This window comes from Chiroxiphia lanceolata, chromosome 1, assembly GCF_009829145.1.
Source record: "Chiroxiphia lanceolata isolate bChiLan1 chromosome 1, bChiLan1.pri, whole genome shotgun sequence".
Lineage (NCBI taxonomy): Eukaryota > Metazoa > Chordata > Aves > Passeriformes > Pipridae > Chiroxiphia > Chiroxiphia lanceolata.
Genome location: NC_045637.1, coordinates 98,460,396 through 98,483,854, shown reverse-complemented (window position 1 = coordinate 98,483,854; position 23,459 = coordinate 98,460,396). Strand labels below are relative to the sequence as shown.

General features: G+C 40.9%; 1 protein-coding gene across 1 annotated transcript; it reads left to right on the top strand.

The window, feature by feature from the left end:
• The first annotated feature begins 6,688 nt into the window (after positions 1–6,688).
• IGFBP3 (insulin like growth factor binding protein 3) lies at positions 6,689–21,498 on the top strand. Its single transcript, XM_032707233.1, has 4 exons — positions 6,689–7,694; positions 11,864–12,090; positions 13,635–13,754; positions 19,842–21,498. Exons 1-4 carry the CDS (start codon positions 7,310–7,312, stop codon positions 19,965–19,967), a joined length of 858 nt encoding a protein of 285 aa, XP_032563124.1. The 5' UTR covers positions 6,689–7,309; the 3' UTR covers positions 19,968–21,498.
• Positions 21,499–23,459: the final 1,961 nt, after the last annotated feature.

Below are 23,459 nucleotides of genomic sequence, written 5' to 3'. Positions count from 1 at the left end.
GAGATATCTCATCCTTGTGGAACCATCTGAATTTTCCAGCAAGTATTGAACTCAGCCATGCTTTGATTTTTTATTCCTGCTCTGCTTCAGGAAAAGGCAGAAATGTTCACTGAAGACATATTTGCAATCAACAGAACATCTATCAAAAAAAACTTGCTTGTGAAACAAGCAATTAGACACCTCTTATCCACAAGATTTTGTCTTACATTTTAAAGAGTCTACACTAATCTTAATAAGTATAGGAAACTTAATTTTCCCATAGGAAGCTACAGTTTTTGTACTCTGATTTTGCTCTGCTACAATTCTGTGCATGGTCCCACACTAATCTTGTAAAGAAAACAAGATTGCAGACTGAAAACCTAGCAGGCTGTTTAGGCATATACTGTGCAACACATACTATGAAGTGCTTAAAGCTCCAAAATATGTAAACTGGCATATTTTGTTGGAAGTATGCCCTGTACCCTGCATGTCCATTAATTCTGAAGTCTTAAAATAATGGGCCTACACTGTGAGGGGAACAAAAAAAAAAAAAAAAAGAAAGACTGTTCATTTAGAATTGATATTTGAGATATTTTAAAAGGGGTTTGCTAATCAGAAATTATTTATTACTTGGTCTCTGTCAGCATTCCCATGGTAGACATCAAAATTATTTAATTAACTAGATGAGTTACTCAAAATTATGAATGGCTTATAAAAGGGAAAGTATGCCGTCTTCCACCAGACTAAAATCCTAGATGAAGAAATGCAGTAGGTGAGTAAATTGAAGCAAAGTGGGAACTGATGATAAATAATACAAGTGGATTTCCTTGTATTATTTGTATATCTGAGTTACTTGTAAAAATTATGTGTATATTAATTGGTTATTTAATCATAACCTATAACTTTCTTAGGCATTAGCAGCCAGAAGGTTAAGATACATATCAGCAGGCATTCATGTAGACCTGAGACGTGCCCAGTGTGATCGACGGAAGAAAGGACTTTAACTCCTGTGAGACCGAAAAGGCTTTGGGTGTCCCATGTTGCCCAATGTCGGACTAAGGTGCATTGCCTGATATTCAAGATAAAACAAAACAAAAAAGTAGAGTTGCAAAGAGAGGAGGTATGACAAATATTGCCAATTCGAGATGAGTAGTTCAGTTAATAGGGCAATTTATATGGAGTGTTAGAGACGCCATTCTCAGCTGGAAATGGTTGAGATCTGTGATTTTAAATTGTGTAATTAAAAAAATTGACTTTAAAACTATCTATCTTCTTTTACACACAGATTGCTGCCACGGTCCGAGAGGGATGGGGCCGTGATACAGCACGGATGGGTCCGGAGACAAGGTAGGGGTGCAGATGGAATCCTCTATTGAGACGTGAACGAGATTTTTTATCAGTTCAGGCGGGGAAAGGGCCAGAACATGGGGTGGAGCATGAGACAGACAAATGGGGGAACAAATCGGGATAGGGTCACAGGCAAAAGGGGGAGGGACGTGGGAGGAGCCGGGGAAGGAAAGGGCGAATGGTGGCTGCCTCCTCTGCAACTTCTCCGGCCAATCAGAGAGGGAAGCAGGGAAGTGGGCAAGCCTGAGCATGCCCGGGAGATACAAATTCTGGGGAAACACACAATGTGTATATACATAATAACTGTAAAGTCTGTATAATAAGGTCCTGTCAATTGCTGTATATCTTCCTCCATGCCTGGAACTGTTCTCATCCTGTATCTTGCTCCTTCAGAGATTGCCCCAGAAAACTTCATGTTTTAGCTAGGGGGAAACTTCTCAATGGAACTCACAGCATATGCTTTTAACTCTAACACCAGTCTGTGACAGATGATTTTACAACTTGGTATTTTTCTTGCTCAATTTATATCCTTCAAAGTTTTTAAGAGTGTTTTCTGTCTGAAGGCCACATGGTAGCAAAGCACCTAGATTTGGAGGCATTAAAATTACTGCCTTTTTTTCTGTAACATATGTAATATAGATGATATATAGTGAGATATTGTTGTACTGTAAAATAGTATCATGAAGCTGTGAGATTGGTGAATAGGGAAAAGAATCAGTTTGTGCTAAATTAATTTCTCACATATTTGCTTATACTTTTTGTGTTCCGACCCTAATTGTATGCAAATCCCCCTTAACATTAGGTATGTTCATGACCTTCTAATTTATAGAATGACCTAAAACATAATGTATTAATTCAAAATCAAATACACATAAAGAAGGCTGGTTCTCCATGCACTCTCTTCTTAGCTGTAGCCTGCTTCCAGTAATCCATAATCGTTCCACTTCAACGCCTCGCTGAGGTTTTAAGGTAGGATATGATTTTTTTATTAAGTTGGTTTTTTGTTTTGTTTTTCGTTAACTTGCAGACAGAAGTTCAAGCGTGTCAGTAAATCCAGCTCCAGCAGACTGTACACTTTGAAGTAGCAGCATTTCTCCTTTTATCTCTTATGACACATGCAATTTGGAATTTGCACAATACCCAGATTGCTGGTTGTAGTGTAGGTGTGGAGAACATCTGGTCCAGAAGCAATAGTTTCTCTTCTTATGAAGAAGTCCTGTGAGCTAGAGTTTTTCCTTCATTTCCTCTTCCCTCTAATCCCCCTGCTCTCTTTAAATTCGGTAAGACTTTTATTGCCAGACACACTATATAATGTCTAACTAGTACATAAAAGAGATGAACACATCTCTGGATAAAAGCTTTGTAAAAGGAAACCTATCAGCTCTTCCTCTATTAGGGTTAACAAGACATCTCCATTAGTGAAGGGAATTGTTTGGTAACTGTTTCTGTAATACCATCAATACATGTCCTTTTTTATGTATGCCTCTGATAGCAAAGAAATGTCTCAATTCAGTTGATTTCCCAACAAAGCATTTGTTATTTCTCCTTTGGTTTCCTAATTTTATCTGCTTCCAAATTCAGTTTGTTCCATCACACTGAATTCAGATTGCCATCTTCAGACAAGCAGCACAGGGTGGCATTTGTGAGAAGTCCAGCAGAATTTTGTACTTGGTAAGCCTCCATGCTTAGTAGAGTCTTAAGAGCCAGAAAACACTTGAGATGTTCATGTCTAGCCCCAAAGCAGGAGAAGGTTTGCAGGAAATTTTCATTAAATTATGTTCTTACAAACAGTTGACAATAATGCTGAGATCTTAATCCTTGCTTTTGCAAAACCAGTGATCTAGAAAGTATCTTTTAAATTAAGTATTATATCAACTGACTTCTTTGTAAATCTGAGCATTCTTCGTCTGAAAGCAAGAACATATTGAGGAAATCCTACTTTTTCTTGACTTCAGAAGTTCATTGTACATAAAACTTCAAGGTTCGCAAAAAGAAGAGCAGAGATTCACAAATTAAGGGATGCTTTACAAATGTGGATTTAGCCCTCAACCCAAGATGAGCCATGTATTTCTGAATTTCTGCAAAGGTTTTTTGGTTTTTGGGTTTGGGGTTTTTTTGTCTGAAAAGGAAAAAGATTTGGAAAATAACACAAGTTTTAAAATGGCATTATAAGGGAAGCTCACATTCTTGACAGTCAAATTTTGGGAAGTATAACCATATGCATTACAAGGGTATTACACTAAAAAGTCAGGATTGCTCCATGAAGTGACCATGCAGCTGAAAGTAGAGCTACTTCAACCACAACTCTGCTTCTGTGTCTTGACCCTGTAGCAACACAGCCTCCACGAAAAAGTACCAGAAGGTATGAGTTCAGCTAAGGCACCAGAGAAGAGAGCTGAATATTAAGTAAGTGGGAGGATGAAGTGGAAGCGGAAAAAAAATACATTCTTTTCGTGCTTCCATAAATGACACTTTCACTCTTTAGAGCGATGGGAGGAGGACATGGGATTCTCTGAAGCTCAGTGCCCCTCAGCTGGTTCTCTTCAAGTTTCCATTGTTTAGAACTGACTACAGAGGTTCAGTATAACCCTACATGACTTTTGTCTCTCTCTCTCCTCCCAGTAACAGTGAATAAACAGGAAAATAATTGTAAAGCCTCTAGAATAAACAGTAAATGTAAATGTGGAAGTTCAGATTTGGTATAGTTTTATAAACATCGCTACTTTGCATATTTAGCCCTTGGTCTTGTCCATATAGAGCAGTTCCATTGATTTTACTAAAGTTTGGGCTGTAAGTGTAATTCAGCTGTTAGCCACAGGTGTGTGTTGGGGTTTTCAGGGTATTTTTTTCCTTTATAAATTTCTAATCTGGCTTTCCAGATACATTGGTATTCATCCTCTGATTGCTAAGTACAGTTTTGAACCAAATATTGTCATTTGTTTAACTGTGTTTTAATGCGGTACCCTTTGCTTAAGACAGTGCAGACAGCTAATTTTTTAGCAAAATCTGTCAGACTGACTTGATCTATGACATATGGCTTTCTACTTGCAAAGGTGATTCAGCTACATCTTTTTCAGTGTTAATTTTTCATTTGCAGTGCTTTTTGTTCAAAGTGCCCTGATGCTGCATTAACCTCGTTTAATGCTTTTTAAAAATATATACTAAATTCACCAATTGTGTATTTTAAAAAAAATTCCTGCATTGCAAATATCTCCTTCTATTAACGGGACTTCAAAATGGTGTGCCACAACTTGTGGAATGTTATAACAGAAAGAAAAGAAAGAAAAAAAATGTTTTTCTGATGGCAAGAACCAAAATTCAGCTTGATAAAAATGTTCATGCCACAGTCTGAAATATAAGTTACGCTGGTATTCGTGTGTGAGAGGTGTCCAACCGTGGTGAAGGAAAAGGATGTTCTCTTTCATTCCTTCCGTCCCCTAATTCCCTTTGCCCCATTTTACTAACCTTCTCTCCGCATTTCCCATGTAATTTTGTTTCAGTTTTCAAAGCATCATGCTATAAAAGCTTACCCAACCAAAAAGATACCTGTATGTATACAGTGTGAAAGGAAGAAGGCCTTTTCTTTCTGCTAGACCTAATCTGAGTTCTCCTGATACATGCTGCCAGGCAATCCCAAAGATTTGGACTTCATTACCTAGAAACAGTTTTTAAAACCAAAGTAAAATAAAAAGGTAACAGCAAGCTTGCCAGCATTAGTCTGGGGAAACCCAACAACACCAACCCAAAACAAAACCCCAACAAAAATGAACAAAATCCCCTACCTGAAACCAAAGATGCAGTATACTGTGCTTGATCAATTCTCCCTTTGTAGATCGGCTACCAAGATAGTGAGTCTGTAATTCAATCCTGGACAACCTGCGACCTCTTTTGGTCAATTAATAAAACGAGCACGAGGACAAAAGAAAACTTAAAAGCCTTGGTACAGGCACCCATCGGGGCATTAAGCAAGGTTGATCTCTCTTCTTTAATTCCCGAAGAAAAGTGTCTACTCTTACACCATATTATTCATAAATAAAACCAGATATTTTTTATCCTGCTATATACAGTGCTCCTTTCAAGATGGTATTTGAAAGGTGTAAGCACTGAATAAAGAAAAGAGAAAACAAATGGAATAGTTGATTCTAATTATCTAAAAAGATATGATTTGTAAAAAGTGCAGTTTTCAAGATTCACAGCATCATGGCCAGTACCTTGAGCAATAACATATATACTTCTCTCTTCCAGTTGAATTTTAACACGTGAACAGCTGATGAATTACTGAAAGGTGACTTTCGGTTTTAATGATGAAGGAGTTGAAAGCAGAACATTCATTCTCACAGCAGAAGATATTTGTATAAACCAATATCTGTGAGCATTATTGGTTTTATTTTTCACAAGGAGCAGGCTTCTCTGGGTGAAACGCCATTATATATGTCTGTGCATATAGCTCACCACCCCCTTCCTCATGAGATGGCAGGAGAGCTTCAGAAAGGATGGTCACAAATTTTGGCATTGCCAATTCAGATTTTCTTGATCATAGTAAAGCCAAGTTAACAGGGAGCAGAATATGCCTAGCAGAATGGGAGTGGAATTTGCAGTGGCCAAAACCTGAATGCAAATGCATGCATTGTGCAAAATCCACGTGGAGTTTCAATGTTGGGTTTTTTTGGGGGGTGGACTGTTTGGTGCTTTTTTCCTGGGTTTCAGAGGATGTTGCAATAGAAACTGTTTTCTTATAGACTAAAGGAAAAGTTTGTAAGAGTTCAGGAAACTCTTTAAAAAGACAGTTAAGGGAGGTACATCCCTTATGAAACGAACCAAGTCCTGGCCCAGAGAGCAAACGTAGGTGTACGCGTGCACATACATTTCCCCCCATCTACCTAGGAAACGCAGGTGTCGTGTGAGCTGCAAGCCGGTCCCAAATTATGCCCCGAACCTGCGTGCGTGCGGATGTGTGCGTGTGCGAGCGTTAGCAAAGGCACGCCTTCTCCGTGGCCGGGGCTCTTAGTCCCAGAGCGGACAGGACTGTAGCCAGGAGTCCAAAAAAGGGCACTCTCCGCGAGCTTTGCTCTCCTTTCCCGGTGCCAAGGAAACGCACACGGACACGGGGACGCGCACACGCATACAGCACTTTTTCTTGAAACAAAAGGCGTGTTCCTCTCGCCAGAGCCGTACTCCGCACGGCTGATTTCTAAGAAGCGCCCATAAACCGCCGTCAGCGCCGCGTCCCCCCCCTACTGCCCCCGCCCCGCCCTCCCACCCTTGCGTGACCGAGCCCTGTATCCGGCGAGGGCCGGCGTTCCTACGCGTTATTCAGGGCGCGGGGCGGGCCGGCGGTCGGCGATATATAGGGACAGGCAGGCGAGTGGCGGGGGACACAGCCAAGCGCGGAGCGGTGGGGGGCGGAGCGGCTGGCACACAGGCAGGCGGCACGGGGAAAAAAACCAAGGGAATCTCGATTTTTCTTCCCCCTCCCCACTATTTTTACTCCCCTCCGTGCTTTCTCCTTTTTTTCTGAAACGCTTTTGGACCAAGTTTTCTTTAAACCGTCTGGGCTTGGCTTTTGATTTATTTTTTTTTTTGTCTTTTAACTTTTTCAAAGTTTTTTTTTTTTTTCCCTGAGTGTTGTGAGTGTGGCAAAAAAGAAAAGTTACTGTCGAGCCAAGTAATTCAGGCTCTCTGCAGGCAGGAGCGGGGGGAGAAGAGAAGGAAAAAGCTGCCTTTGTTGCTAGCGAGCCCTTGCCTTTATGTGACTGAGGGCAAACGACTGCAGGGAAGGCCGGCGTGCGAGAGCCGGCAGCGGCTCCCCGCCTCCTCGCTCCGGCAGGGCTGCGAGCGGCTGCCAGCTCCGCAGTCCCCTCGGAGGCGGCGCCGGCTGCGCTGCTCAGCTTCGCTCCCTCAGCACCCACACAGAGCTCTGCCCGTCCCGCTCCCGACCGCGGTGTGCGGGGGCGGCTCCGGGCGGCTCCCTCCGCCGGTTGCCATGGTGCCGCGGCCCGGCGTGCTGTGGGCAGTGGCGGCGGCGGCGCTGGCGCTGCTGGTCCGGCGGGCGGCGGCGGCGCTGGCGGGGCCGGTGGTCCGCTGCGAGCCCTGCGACGCGCGGGCGCTGCAACAGTGCAAGCCCCTGCAGCCCGACTGCGCTGAGCGGGTACGGGAGCCGGGCTGCGGCTGCTGCCTCACCTGCGCCCTGCGCCCCGGGCAGCCTTGCGGCATCTACACGGAGCGCTGCGGCGCAGGGCTCAGCTGCCAGCCGCGGCCGGAGGAGGCGCGGCCGCTGCAGGCGCTGCTGGAGGGCCGAGGGCTCTGCACCAACGCGACGGCGGGCGGCAGGCTGCGGGCCTTCCTGCTGCCGGGACCGCACGCTGCAGGTAAGAGGCGAAGGGGTGGCTTGCCTGCGCGCCGTTCTCCCTCCTCTTCGCTACTTTCTTTCTTGGCTTTTTTTTTTCCGATTTCTTTTGTTGTAAGTTACAAAGAGAGCTGCCCGCAGCGGGGAGGCCCCGGCAAGCTCGCTGCGGAGCTCTGTCTCCGGAAAGGGCCCTAGTCTGTCGGTCCGCGGGCCGGGGGCTCTGCCGGCAGCCACGTAGCCGAGTCTGGGATCGTTTTGAAGGAGGTGTGCTTTGACCGAAGGAAAGGACAATTTACTTCTTCCACCTTATTTTTGTATATATAGCTTTTCTTTAACACCGATGCTGAGAGGTAGCTCCTCGCAAAAGAGGCAGAGTTGCCTTTTTTTATTCTAAGAAAAAAAAAGGGGGGGGGAGTGGGGGAGGGATTGCATGTTGCTTCTGCGGGTGCGTGGGACTCCCAGGCTACAGAGCTTGAATGGAGAGAGAGAGAGAGGATGAAATCCTCGCAGTTTGTCCCCGATGTTCCTGGAAAGAGGCTGTGCAAAAACTCTAGAGAGTGGGCTCTAATTTCTGCGCGGGTAAGTCAGGGAAGTATAAGCACAAAGAGGAAAAAAAGGAGAAGAAAAAAAACCCCAAGAGTTAAATATCCCTTTGGCCTGGAAAGTTGGTTATTCAGAACAAAGCATTTGCACAGCAGTGCTTAAGAGGACGTTTGTTTTTTGCCTGCACTGCAAATAAATCTTTGGTCAAAAGAAGCTTTCCCGTACCTCTTCCGTGTCTTGTAAATGAGACGTTCACTGAGCGGGTTTTGTTTTGTTTGAAGGGGAAGGGACGGTTGGAAAAAGCTCTGTTAGAATGCACATTTGGAAACTTAAGACAGGGAAACTTGGGATTCAGATCAAGAAAGCACCGTCCCTCTATGCAAACATTTAATTAAACTGTTTGCTAGCCAACAACAAGTATGTGAACATTTATTTAATAGAAAAGTATGTCAAAAGGCTTTTCCCTATTTGCATTTTTAAAAAGCCAGGAGATTTTCTGCTAGGTTGCAGGGCCTCTTTCATTATCCTCTCCTTAGCTGAGGAAGTAGCACCAGTGCTCCAGTTAACTGGCTTCTGGAAGAATAGTCAAAGCCTTATTATAATTATTTATGTGCTGCTCCCAAGCTGTGACAATTTAAATGAGAGTTTAGAGGTATTTACTGAATTTTTAAATCTTGGAACACGGAGCAGCTTCCTTCATTACATGAGCTTGGCTCTTCCTACTTATCCTTGGAGTGACACTGGAAACAAGGAGGCATCTTCTTGATACTTGAGAGTTGATGCTGTTTAATGTAGTGCTTTTAACAGTGACTATTAGAGAAGGAGAAAGGGGAATACACCTGTACTTTGCTGAAAATCTTTCCATTTTCAGCTGAATTTCTGAATATGCATTCTTGGCTGAGGGAGAGCTCTGATTTTGAAATCAGCAGGAGCTTTGATTACTTAAAAAGTGCAAAGTAGGACCGTACAGTTCACATTCAAGGAGTGAAGGTTGCAAACGTAGTGTGCAAGAAGGAAGAAGTATTGCAAACCTATGTGATATGTAGTGCCCACCTCCTTGTGGGTACTGCTCCACTCCCAGCTCTGAATACAACACTCCATGGTACACACCCTCTCCGAGCAGGATCACATCATCTCCTTTACACACAGCTAGGTCCTGCATCATATGCTATACTGTTGGTCATTACTAGTTCATGAAATTGCTGGAAATTGGTATAGGGTGGAGTATATTACAGTAGCACTGTAGTGGGCCACTGACTTTCCAGTTGGTTTTTTTGGGCACAAAAGTGTTAAGTAGTAGTGTGCATGTGCAACCCTTCTAATCTGTTTTAGAAAAAGAGTCGGTAACTATCATAGCAGTTTTGTTTCTCTTATGAGGGTGTAAAGCTAACATGGCATATGAGGGTGTAAAGCTAGCATGGCACTAAGTTTTGTGAAACTGAGTTAATCAAATATGCTTTACAGTTTAAAATGTGGCAATATGACCATTTGAAATTGAAGTGTAAGAAGTGCTGTTGAAATATGATGGCCTGTGTAAACTGAAATGACCAGCCATGGTCATGGATATTCAATGCACATTAAGAATATTTTCTATGTATTTTTTGGTAGAAGAGGAAAACTAGTAAACTGAACTGATTGCAGAAGACCTAGGTTCATGTTTATAGCATTTTATTGACTCATTTCTTGCAAATTTCATTGAGAATGTGGGGGGAAAAAATACCACTGTTTCAAAACAGGACATTAAACTGCCAAAAATATGTTCAAATACCACTGAGAGTCTGAGTTAAACCCACAAAAGCGAGGAAATTGAGACTTAAGACTTAAACTTCCTTAATCCATTGGCACTGCAGTTTGGATTTTCCTGGTCAATTATGTCAATTGCCAGCCGTGGCTACACTAAAACCACTGGTACCAAAATGTTAATTCAGATCCCGCTTCCTCTCATGTTCCTTCCCCCATTCCTGTGTATTGGCAGTGCCACTGTACTGCCTGTGTTGAAATATTTAGTGTCAAATGAACTATGTGAATGCGGACTTTCAGGTTTAGCACTGAATTTCTCAGCTTTTGTGTCTTTTCAGTGAATCATCAAATATAATTTTAATATTGAGTGCTATCATGATGTTAACACATCAGTTATTGTGCGTTCCCAATTGGATTTTCTTAAAAATGCAGCATAGACAAATATCTCAGAAGGGACAGGAACACTGGACTTATGGAGTATGTTAGAAAAATGTGTTTCTCCTGATGTGTTCTCAATGGTAAAGAGAAAATATTTTTGAAGCTCGAGGTGAAAGCAGTGTTTGGCCTTTGACACCATTACAGAATGAATGGCATTTTTTTCCATTATCTTTAAAGTGTTTTGTACACCTAGAAATGTTTTTGATTTTTATAAAAGAAGAATGAAAGCGTGCTGTTCTCTTTCTTTCCTGATCTATGTGTTGAATAAAGTTAAGGTGGGGGGGAAGTGTTACAGGTGGCTAATTAGAACCAGGAAACTCAGCGCGGTAGAGTTGATTGAATTAACGTCTCTTAAAAAATAAAAAAATAAAAATTACCACCCTGGGGAAGGCAGAGCCATACCGCAGCCCATAAGTGTCCGGAGCCGGCCGCGTTGAGCTGGGATTGTTGAAGTCAGCAGCGGCGGAGGGGAGGGATCCGCGCCCTGGCGCCGGTGGGGCTGAGGCGGTCTGAGCTCCGGCGGCGGCGCGGGCCTGCCCCCTGCCGCCGGCGGGCGGGAATGCAGCGAGGGCCGAGGGGCGGTGGCGCTGGCTGCTTTCCAGGTGTTGGGTTCAGGCTGCACGTGTGGTGGAGTGAGTCACCTTATGAGGCCGCTCTGAGCATCAGGATGCTTCAGTTACAAAAGTCATCACTTCTGTAACAAAGATGCTGATGCATGCTATCGGTAAGACAAGAGGGCATGGTCTTAAGCTGTGCCAGGGGAGCTTTAGGTTAGATATTAGAAAGAAATTCTTTACAGAGAGGGTAATCAGGCATTGGAATGGGCTGCCCAGGGAAGTGGTGGATTCTCCGTCCCTGGAGGTTTTTAAAAAGAGACTGGATGTGGCACTTAGTGCCATGATCTAGTAACCATGGCAGTAGTGGATCAAGGGTTGGACTTGATGATCTCAGAGGTCCTTTCCAACCTGGCTTATTCTATGAATGCTACATTGTTCATCTTTTGATATATTGCTATTTTGTAAAAAGGAAAATTAAGCATTTAGACTAATCTAATGGCTCGTTAATTGCAGGGAAACCTCATCCCGGTATACAGCTTCCTCCCAAGGGGAAGGGGAGAGGTAGGCACCAAGTTCTTCTTGCCCTGACCAGTGATAGGAACTGAGGGAATGGCATGAAACTGTCCAGGGAGGTTTGAGTTGGATATCAGGAAAAGGTTCGTAACCCAGAGGGTGGTTGGGCTCCCCAGGGAAGTGGTCACAGCACCAAGCCTGCCAGAGTTCAAGAAGCATTCAGACAGTGCTCTCACGTACAAGGTGTGATTCTTGGCGCTGTGGTGTATGGGGCCAGGAGCTGGACTTGATGATCTTTGTTGGTCTCTTCCAGCTCAGGATGTCCTATGATTCATCTGCTCTTGCAGATGCAGCTGGCAGTTGATTAACATTGTTTCTTCTACATTTGTTCTTTTTGAAGGAAATTCCAGTGATTCAGAAGAAGACCAGAGTACCAGCAGCACAGAAAATCAGGGCATTCCAAACTCTCACAGGGTGTCAGATTCCAAGTTGCATCCACCACACATCAAAATAGATATCATCAGGAAAGTGCAAGCCAAAGATACTCAACGCTATAAAGTGGAATATGATTCGCAGAGTACAGATACACTGAATTTGTCTTCTGAATCGAAACAAGAGACTGAGTATGTAAGTATTTTTGTATTTGATGGTTGGGTCCCATGAGCAAAGGTACACCAGCTTACCAATGCTGCTGGTGTCTGTAAGAACGTGAAATAAATCTGTCAGGGGCAGGATGCCTTTGTCAGCAAGTGGTCTTCTAGCTGTGTCTGCATGTTAGCTTCTGATACTGGTCTGTTTGACTTTGGAAGCTTACTTGAAAATAATAATTTAAAAAAAGCTGTTGATCTTTTTGTAATCCCAATTCAGGACCAAATCTGAGTGCATGTGGTTTGCAGTTAGTGTGTTTGAGCAGTAAGAGCAGCAATTTAAAGCGTGTGTTTAGAGCCTGTGAGATCAGTACAGAAGGAAAACATGTGAAAGCAACAAAGAAGGTCTTTGCTAAGCAAAAAACTCCATTTTGATCTCCAGTAGAACTGTGGAGTCTGTATGCTTTCAGAGACTCACATAAAAGGCACTTTATATGAGCAAACTATTAATATTACCACTTGAAAGTATAAATGACATTACTTCACTAATTAAAAACTGCACCAAATGAGTCTTTGTGTCAGTACAGCAACTTAAACATTTTTAAACCATGCAAAGAAATTTTTTTGGGTTTCTACTGAGGGAGTGGGCTTGTGGACCAAGTCAGTAATATACCCAGACAGAGTGCAGCTAAGCACAGAGTTTGTGGGCTGTGATTCTTGAATCCCACTGCTGAGACTGACTGCCTTCTTGGCCTCTGGCAAAATGTGAACTCCTCTACTCTTGGTTTTCTGACTGCTAAGTGGGGCTCATAATGCTTTACTCCCTACTCCAAAGGGCTGCAGTGAGAAATAATTAGTTGGTGTTTGAGATATGCTCTTAAAAGTGCTTCTGGAAGCTCTTTTTGGCTCATTGTCCAAGAGCTAATCTTCACTACATTGTTGTCAGCCTTTTGGAGATAAAGAAAGTAAGGAAAAATGACATACTTATCTAATGAGACTGTGTGCAACTGGTCCTTTGCATTTCTGCAGCCATTTGGTTCCGTTGAAGTTGGGAATCATTGTCCAAAGTTGAGGAATTTTATATATACATATACATTATGCCAAACTACTTGTTTTCAATTCAATCTATTGCATTTAAGCTTTCAAATCCAGCAGAATCACAAAAATCAAATGTCGTTAGGGAAGGCCTACCTAGTAGTATATTTCCAGTGACCTACTTTCTTCTTTTCCCACTTGGTGCAAGGCCAGCTTTTCCAAATTTAAGTTATATGTTAATGATTGACATACTGATTAAGCCTTCCTGTGGATATATGTGACTGTGATTTCAACTGGAAATGCCAGTAGGTGCCTCAGCATAGCATAGGGCTTTCAGTGTTTAGAAATCGCTTTATCTTGAATAGAGCAGAGAGTCAGATTTTTTTCTGTGAATGGTCTGGCCTTTTACATATGCAGCCATCCCTTTGTTTTAGTGGATTTGCTTGAGTTTGTGCTTTGTACCCTTTAAAGGTATATTAACTCTTATCTGAAAGATAGAATTTGGGAATTAAGTTTCACCTGTGTTTTCACAAATATGCTTCTTAACAGGGTCCATGTCGTAGAGAAATGGAAGACACTTTAAACCACCTAAAGATCCTGAATGTCTTGAGTCCAAGGGGCTTTCATATTCCAAATTGTGACAAGAAGGGGTTCTACAAGAAAAAGCAAGTAAGTACAGAGTTCTGATTATTTCAATGAATGCATTTCACCTTTTCTACATGTTTGTTGAAGGATCTTGCCATCAAGGTGCATTATATATCATTTTATAGAGGAACTAGTTCATTTCCAGTTTTAGGACCTGACTCGATAGTGCTGTACCTTGTCAAGTGGGGATAGTATTTTTATTTTCTGTTGGTCATGACAACAGGTTCATTTGAGAAACTTTGTACCTAATCACACATGGGTTGACTGGTGTCCTAGATACTAATGGCCTTTGGTTTAAAAAAAGCAGTGCCTCTGCAATAACCCACAGAGCTAATGTTGCAGTCACCATATGACTGCAATAGATCAATGCTTTGAATTGTAAATAGCTGCTTGAGAGTTCCTAGAAGAACTACACTGGATCATATTACAAAAAGCAACTTGAGAAGGGTATATATCTGTCCTTTATGTGCTACACAGATCGCTTCCAAAATCCAAGTCATGTTATCGTGAAAGTGATACTTCTAGTAGTTACTCTGCAGCAAGGATGGCTTCTCAGCCCTTTTCTCGTTCTGGGGTTGTGACCTTTCTTGTGAAATGCAGACTGAAACTGTGGGTATTTTATGCTTCAGTTGTGTCAGACTGAGCTACAGCAGCATTCTCCATTCAGTGCTGTCCTTGAAGCTCATTCAGGAACTTGGGAAAGTGCATATTGCATCTAATTCCAGTGTTTAGTTAGTGGCCTGCCTCCAAATATGTTTCTTGGTATAATTCCAAAATTTCCTGAATTCAAAGGTTTCTTTTAAGACTTTTCTCAAGGACAAGTTTTGTTTGTGGACAATCTTGTCTCTCCCATTTGGGTTTACACAAATCAGCCTCTCTATCTCTGGTAACCAAAGGAGGGGTTGACTCTCTGTTGCTAGCTAATGCAGTTCATTGGTTGGAAATGAGAGGCCAACCTCCGACCAGGCAACCTTATTTTAGGAATGGTATCTCTCCATTTTTTGGCTTCCAACTTTCTTAGAAACAGTCTTTCCCTTTCTGGTATTCCCTGGAGCTCTGCATTAAGCTGGCAGTGTCAGGTGGAGCATTTGCAACAGGGGTGAGATTTCCAGCCTTTCCTTTCTGCCATCAGTCCAAGCACTGACAACACTGTTTGACCTTTGGTGCATGCTGCTGAGCTTTCTGTGCTTCCCAGCTTTTCCCAAGCAGGTGATGGCAACTCCCAAGCAGGGAAAGTTTCTTCTTGTTGCCTGGAGCTTTGAGAAGCCTGTGTCAATCTTGTCGTGCTGCATGTAAACTAACAGAGAGCAACACTCAACATCTTGATCAGAGTTTTTTCAGAAAATGCTTTAAAGTGCTATGCAGAGCCATAAAAGCATTTCCTTAGCTGCTCTAGAGTAGCTAAGAATCATTTAATTGCATTCAAGGCATACAGGTGTGCTGTAGCCCTTTTCCTTCTCCAGGTATTACAGAAGACCACAGATTTAGTTTGTTCGGTAGATCTTCCTTTCATCTCTCTTCAGACTCTGAGGTTTTTGGTTTGTCAGCAAAAGTGTAGTGATTTGCAGGCAGTCTCTGGCATGTGTATGTAGTACAATCAGATCCACAGTAAGCACATATTAAAGTGACTTACTTTAGAGGATGACTGTACTTTGAAGTGCAGTCATAGTTCTTCCACCAAGGCAGAAAAAAAGGAAATAAAAAGTTAAAAAATAGGAAAGTCAGATAATAATTTTACCTAGCCTTTGTTCCTGGAAGCTGAGAATAAGATAACGGTACAGAGAAAATACATACTTCTGCCCTCTGTGTAGTGTCTGTCCTGCCTAGAGACTTTCAAAACTGCTTTAGGAAAGGTTCCTCCACTATGTGCAACAGCTTGTCTGGTCAGCAAACATAGATGATGAAGGGACACTTTCATACTTGGCCAGCCTTGTCAAGCACTGTGCCAATTTACCCAGGTCCAGTAGTTTCAATGGTAGTTTGAGATGACTTGGGATCTTGTAGGACATGCCCACAAATGGAGTCCATGTGAGTAAATATTCTACATGAAATTCAGTTGGTGTGTTGATCCCATAAATGAACCTCGATCAGCGCTGGGAACAGGTCTTCACGGATAAGGCTTACAGAGGCAGCCTGCTTCTCTCACCAACAAAATACAAACCACAAATAGTAGTTACCCTCATAGCATTAAGTCCTAGGAAAAATCATCAGTTTGAGAAGTGAGTCCTGTCCAGACCTAATTAACTGTCTGCAAGGACTTGTGGCAATTGTGTTTGTTTGGTTTCCTTTTGAAGCAGCATGTAGGTCTGATATTTTAAACACAGTGAGCAGGTATCTAATCTCATTAACAGAATGCTAGGTTATTTTATTCATTCACTTCATTGCCATTATTATCAGCATTCAATCTGTAGTTGAATTACATTATATTGTCACAAGAAAATGCAGAATAATAGGTTAGGAAATAGATGGTAAATCCAATGAAAAATGAGTGCAAGGTAGACATTTTGAATTCTGGAAACAACTGTCAGCACTGCTGTCTAGGATGAGAATGTGGTAGGTGTGGGATGGTAGGAACCTGCTAAATTATGATTGTACTGGACACCATTAAACTCATTCAGGATGCACTTCACATATTCTGCCTTCCTGGTCACCTGCTCTTTCCAGTCAAGTTGAAAGTGGTTATTTTTCATGACATTTGTGGATATCTAGAAATTGACTTTTCAAGAACAACACATTTGCATGTGTGAAACAATTTTAGGAACATAAATTTATCTGTCAGGGTATAACATGAAAAATATTTCACACCTTGTGTTTATATATAAACTTCCTTAAGATCAGACCTATTAAAATTTAGAATTCTTTGTCTTATTAAATCATGCATGTGAGGTTGTACTATTCAACTGTGGTATATAGGTATATTTATGTGGAATAGGTTGATACAGGCATGTTCCTGCCTCAAGCGTGGCAAAAAAGGATTTGATGAAATTAGAATTATTATATGGGGCAATTACTAGAATTGCCCCATGTTTGTGTACTGCAGCCAGATACTCACCTAAATGTGAGCTGGCAGTGTCCCACTGAAAACAGAGCTGGGCTTGGCAGGAGCCAAAATGGCCTGAGGTATATGTTAATGCTGTCTGCAATCTGTTCCTGAAGACCACAGTTGCAGCTTCATGGAGACCACTGGGTTGACCAGGAATTTAATGGGATACTGTATGCTTTGCTGTGCCCTGCAAATGCCTCTGCGGCACTTCTTTATGAAAAGGAGAGGGGCAGGTGGCATGGAAGCTGGCAGCTGGTGTTTCTATCAGAAGTAATTACTGTCTCCACCACTTGGGTAGTTTTCCAACTTTTTGAACTTATGAAGTCATACAGAAGAGCTGGGCAGAGCCTTGAAATGTATGTGGAGTACAAAATTCACAAGAGCAGATATACTTTTTTTTCCAGATGATCTGTCTACTACTTCTGTGGGGAATACCTGCTAGCTGTTTTAGGATAAAAGCATCACTTTTGAATTAAAAGTGCTTTACTATTGACAACATGATGAAGTGGGTAGTGCAAAATCACAGATTGGAAAAGATAAATTGGTTCTTCATAGTGTTATTTCAGCTGTAAAATGATCCAAGGGGTTTGCTTTTCGAATGGGTTGTCTAGAAGAAGTAAAAAACCCCAAACTCGAAGTAGGGAAGGTGTTTCTGCAGATTAACTTCATCTTGCAGCTAATTCTGAAAATTGATTGTGCAACCATAAAAAACAATCAAAACCTCCAACAACATGAGTTAACTTTAATTGATCATTTCTTTTGAGAGTGATGCAAGCCTATGAATCAGCAAGAGTTGTGTAACATACTTCATATAGTAATTCTAAAAGGGGAGGCTATGTTACTATTATTAGCAGAAGTGTATTAGTATTAGCAGAAGTGCCGGAGCACCAGGCTGGCAGCCAGAAGCCCTATGCTCTTTGGGCTCCATCTGTGCCTGCTTTGTTGGGAAAAACAACTCAAGTAGTGCTGCCTCAGTTTCCTTTTCTGTAAAATTTAAATTGTACAAAGACTGTTTTTTATTAATTCCTTTGTTTTGAGCATGAAGAATTTAAGTCGTTAAATGTTAATACTGCTTAAACCAGAGTCCAGTCCACTTGCCATCAAAATAGAAAGAAAATTTCCCTTGACATCAGTGGACTTGGAGCAGCCATTCATAGAAATCCTGGAGAGTATGTGTAAGCTCTAGTCAGGCTTTTGAGACAATAAACATAAGTAGTAAGACTTATGTTTAAAGACTTAAAGGTAACTAGAACTGAAATGCAGGTAACAATTTAGTTTAGCAAATTATTAATGTAGCTGTTCTTTCTGTAGGTTTGAACCTCTTCACCCTCTCCTAAAACTAAGCTAACATATACTTTAAGCTGGATCTTGTTATCCTGCTGCTGTCCATTTTCATAGGACTAATGTAGAAGGACTGCAAATTCACAGAAGGGAGGGCATCGTATTATTTCTGCATTGGGCTTGTTACTCAATAATATATCATAAGGGTGGATTAATTTGCAGTTATGGTGATTAACATTGCTTCATTTACTCTAAAATAAAATAAACAACTTGCTGAAAAAATTGTAGCTAATGTGTGATCTGCTTCTTTTACAAGTTCCTAGTGAAGACTGTCTGCACTACTCTGTGCTCATGGGCCAGTGTGTTGGTGCATGCTGTCCCTGGCGTGATCTATATTCACAGTTCTGTCCAAAATACACCCTATCATCTGAGATACTAAACTAGACATGGAAAGGATCAGGCACTTTGAGCAGCATATGAAGCCCAACTCTTGCTTGATGTTTTCTTGTGTACCTGAACATGGAAAAGGCACTTAGAGTTGTGAGCCACTGCCATACCCTCCTGGAGACCCTGGAGAACAAGCAGTTGGGTGGTAGTGACCAAGTTTATCTGACTTTTACCAGCCTGAACCTCTAAAAACCTGAATTGCTATGAATGTGATCTTAGAGGCAACACTTGCTCTGCTTGTGCGATAGACTTGACAGTGTTGAGGGATGTAAGTAGCTTCAGTCTAGCCAATCTTCCTTCATATTGGCAATGCAACAGACAAAACCTCAGGAAACTAGGTATGCTTGTGTCACTGCATCCTTTGTCAGTATGTCCTGAGTAAAGAGCCACTTTTGTTTGCATTTGAAGCAAATCCTGTACCACCAAATCTCAAAACATGAGCTGACATTGGGGGCTGTGTCTTGACAGTGAGGCTGACCACTGCAAACCTAGTGAGATTCTAGAGACATATCTTATAAGCGGGTAAAAGCCCTATGAGGTCCTAGAGGTTCACAGTATGTAACTATATCCAGAGTTGCATACTGAATGCAGCCTGTAGCATGTTATCTCCTTTAGTCTAGTTTTTGCCATTCTTAGTTTCTTGGGGGGACATTACTTACTTAGTACGTAGTAGACTTTATAATGTGTTTCTGCTGCTTCTGAAGAGGTTCAGTGTCATTGCCTGTGGTAGTTTCAGGTTAGTCAGCATTGTTGTAATACCACCAGTTAACTTAAAGCTGTCATAGATTATACACTAGTAGATACGCAACCTTATTTATAGGAAAATATACATGTAAAGTTCTAGTACACCTAGCAGTTGTTGGAGTGATAATTCCATTACAGAAGGACTGTATATCTGTCAATAAACATCAGCTACCGTTTTGAATTTCCTCAAGCAAACAGATGCAAGCCAAGGGTGTTTATTGCTGCGATGGTTGTCTTTTCCAGACCTGTGCTTTAGTGTAGAACATATCTGTTAACTTTCTTTTCCAAAGATGGGTCCCAGTCATTAGCCTGTACTGTAGTAAGTAGCCCTGGTATTCAAAGGGGGCAGCTGTGCCAAATATAACAGGGATTACTTCATAAGGCTTTTTTTTTTGGTAGTCCTCAGTGCAGTTTTATTATGGACCCAGAGGTATTGATTTTATTCAAATACTTTGTACTGGTAACAAATACTCTGATTCTGTCAGATACGGTCAGGATATGGTAGTGCATATCAAATGAGCAGGAATCCCTGTTGTATAACACGAAGAGCAGAGATAACCTAAATCATACAAACCAAGTCTTTTATTCTGTTTCAGTGTCGCCCGTCCAAAGGCCGAAAAAGAGGTTATTGCTGGTGCGTGGATAAATACGGACAGCCACTTCCCGGGTATGATGGGAAGGGAAAAGGAGATGTCCACTGCTATAACTTGGAAAGCAAATGAGGGCTGGGTGCCAACTCTTTTGGCATCTGGGTGTGGCCACTGGACCTCACAGAGGCCTTGGGGGGGCTGGGCAAACACTGTGGACTGCATTGCGTGTGGAGTACCAAGCTCTGCTTCTGCAGCAGATGGAGAGTTGCAGCCTCTGCAGATGCTGCTGCAGCTGCACCCTGCCACCAACATGCGTTGAGCTTCCTATAGGATGTATAGAAGCTCTGAAATCCCATGTAAACGTGCACTATTGATACCCAGAGAGAGAAAAACAAAAGGCACTTCAGAATGGATTCAGGGAGTCTCCACTTACTTTTTAAAGAATGGCCTGTGACCAATTTGATCCTAAAAGATACTGTTGGTTTTTTTACTTTATTTTAAAGAATTTATAGATTTTAAGCTTGTAGAAGTATCAAAGAAAAAAGACCCACAAAACAAACAAGCGAACAAAAACTTACAAGGATTTAAAGATAAGGCGTTTTTTACAGGTCTGATGGGAAACTTGTCTTCACGGGTAAAAAGTTTTATAAAAATCTCAAAGAACTTTTTAAAGAAATGTATTTCTAGAATAAAGACATGGCTATTTTTTTCTGTAAAATATATTATGAATATTCTGTTAGTCTGTATTTAATATAATTGTTTTTTAATAAACTTTATTTAAATGTAACGTGTGAATACCAAATATTACATAGTAATTCTAGTGTATACTTCTGTATGCAAAGAGAAAGCAAGGGTATGGAATGACTTACAAATATGTTTAAATCCATATACATACACACTGACCTGTTCCAGATAATAGAAATTAATTTGTGGAACAAAGGAAGTGTTTCCAGAAGAGTTTGAGATTTTGCGTATTTGATATAACTACAAATACTAAAATAATTTTTAAAAATTATTTTATTGTTATTTCTAATTGTTATTTTCTGATGTGACCATCACTGAATTATGCCACTGGAAAAGGATAACTGTTGCACTGAAGCTCTTGGTAAAGCTTTCTTCTGTTCTTTGCTTCAGTTTGTGCAATAGGGCTTACATTTCCTTCATTTCCTGCTCACACTAATACAGAATATTCATGGACAAAAAAATTGCCATCACAGTATCAGCCTTTTTATTTGCTTATTTATTTTGAAAAGGTGTTATCTTGGTACGTTCTACCAAAGCACATACTCTGTACAAGGAACTCCTGTTCAAAACAATGCTGACAAGATGGGGGGATTGTGGGTCCTGAGTGTTGAGACACTTCGTTTATGCTACACACAGTTGTTGCTTGATTTGACTATGGTAGAAATCATTTGCCTGCATCTAAGCACCATTGAGTTTAAATATTTAAACCAGCTGTCTTCCATAGTGTTATATGTCTTTTTAATTGGAAGAGAAATTATTTGGTTTTGTTGTGGTATGTGATGCTTTCACATAAGGAAGGCTTTGGCAACATTATTTTTCTGAGGCTGATTGTTTACTGAACTTTGTGGAAAATTTTGTATGATGATGAAATCTGGATAATGAAAGGTAGACTGTGAAATGTAACATCTCTGGAAAGTAATGCCATATTTTGTATATGTATTTATTTATATATTTTATATAAATATTTTATATATTTATATAAATATATATTCTTATATGTGTCACTATAAATGTTTGATGTCACTATAAATGTTTGATGTCACTGTAGAAAAAAGAAGCCATCAACTCTGTAATTTCTTGTTGAGTTGGGAGCTCTATAAAGACTGAGGACAGTGGGTTTCACACTTATGGGTCAGGGGTTGTGTGATGGAAGAGAGACCATGGGGCCAAGGAGCTCGTTCCTTGCCACTGCATGAGTTACAGCCATCCTTTTTCCTGCCAGCAGTGGCAAATGTCTTGAAGCTCTGACAGGGAAAGATTTGGTTTTGCAGCTCATCAGGACTGAGGCAGCCGAGCACTGTAAGTCAGATGTTTAAAGCCTTACCATTAATGTATTAGCTGAACAGCCCTATGTGCGTTCTGCACATCTTTCCAATTTCTGTCTAATTAAATGAGTTCACATCATGATGAAAACTGAAATTTTATAACCTCAGATTAAGAAAAAAAATATACATGAAGTGATGCTTACTGCAGATTTCCTGACAGATGATTACATAAAGTGTTGTAAGGTGAAGATTTGTTGCAATATTTTTGCTGAAGCAAGTGTAATGCTTGCAAAGATTTGTTGGCAAAATAATAAGTGCTGGGCCTTTTTTTTTTTTTTTTAATTTGTAAACCAGTTCCTTTCAAGTAATTTCACAGAGAGAAGAAAGTCATATTTACACCAATATTTGGGCATAACCATAGATAGAAAAATAAGAATTGAGTTAATCAAAGTGAATATTTTGCCTCTTTTTTTTAATTGCTATCTGGTGAGCCTTCTGAAAACAGAAGTCAGTTTCTTGTCAAAAGTGGCCTTGCAAGCCACATTTTGCAAGTATGCAAGAATATTTTAGCAACCTGTGACAAGATTTCTGATTTGGGTATTTTGTCAAGTATTTAAGCTTTTTATGTTTTTCCCTGCCATTTAAAACAAATGGTTCAAGACAAGAGGGCATGGTTTCAAGTTGTGCCGGGGGAGGTTTAGGTTAGATATTAGAAAGAGTTTCTTTACAGAGAGGGTGGTCAGACATTGGAATGGGCTGCCCAGGGAAGTAGTGGATTCTCCGTCCCTGGAGATTTTTAAAAAGAGACTGGATGTGGCACTTAGTGCCATGATTTAGCAACTGCAGCGGTAGTGGATCAAGGGTTGGACTTGATGATCTCAGAGGTCCCTTCCAACCCAGCTGATTCTATGATTCTATGAAATACAGAAGAAGCTGACTAGTAAATGTCCTTAAGTGATATTTTTTTATAAAAGACCCAAGGAAACCATCTCAAGGAACTCAAACTGATTCAAGCAATCAATCTGTTGCATGAATTATTTAAGAAATGACATTCAGCTCATTTAGGTCAGCTTCTAATGGTCTTTAGTATATAACAGGAAACATACAACCACAAGGGGGGAAAAAATTAAAGAATTGCATGGTTGTGCGAGTCAGTTTTATTATTTTGCTTCCAACAGACATCTTTAAAACAAAAATTGTGTGTAAAAGTAACCCCCTCCAAAAAAAATTTCTTACCTTTAATTTAAAGCTTCCTCCTTTTCAGAAGTTGCCTTTTAAATATATTTTACAAACACAGTTGCTTGCACTAGTATTGGATACTTGCCATTGCCAATCTGATGTTCCTATCAGTTGACGTTGGTATGAAATGGTATGAAATTGGTATTGAATGAAAAATAACATTATTATCCCCCCAAAAATTTAACTTTTAAGATTAAGAGAATCAGTTTTTACTTTTTCCTTTTTTTTTTTTTTTTTTTTTTTTTTTAAACATTCTTAGTTCTATGAAGACAAGGATTCAATTCAATAGACAAGAGTACTTGTCATTTGAAGATTTTTCTTATGGCTAAGGGAGCCAGGCTGCAATTCAAACAAATATATTTGTGATCTACATCCA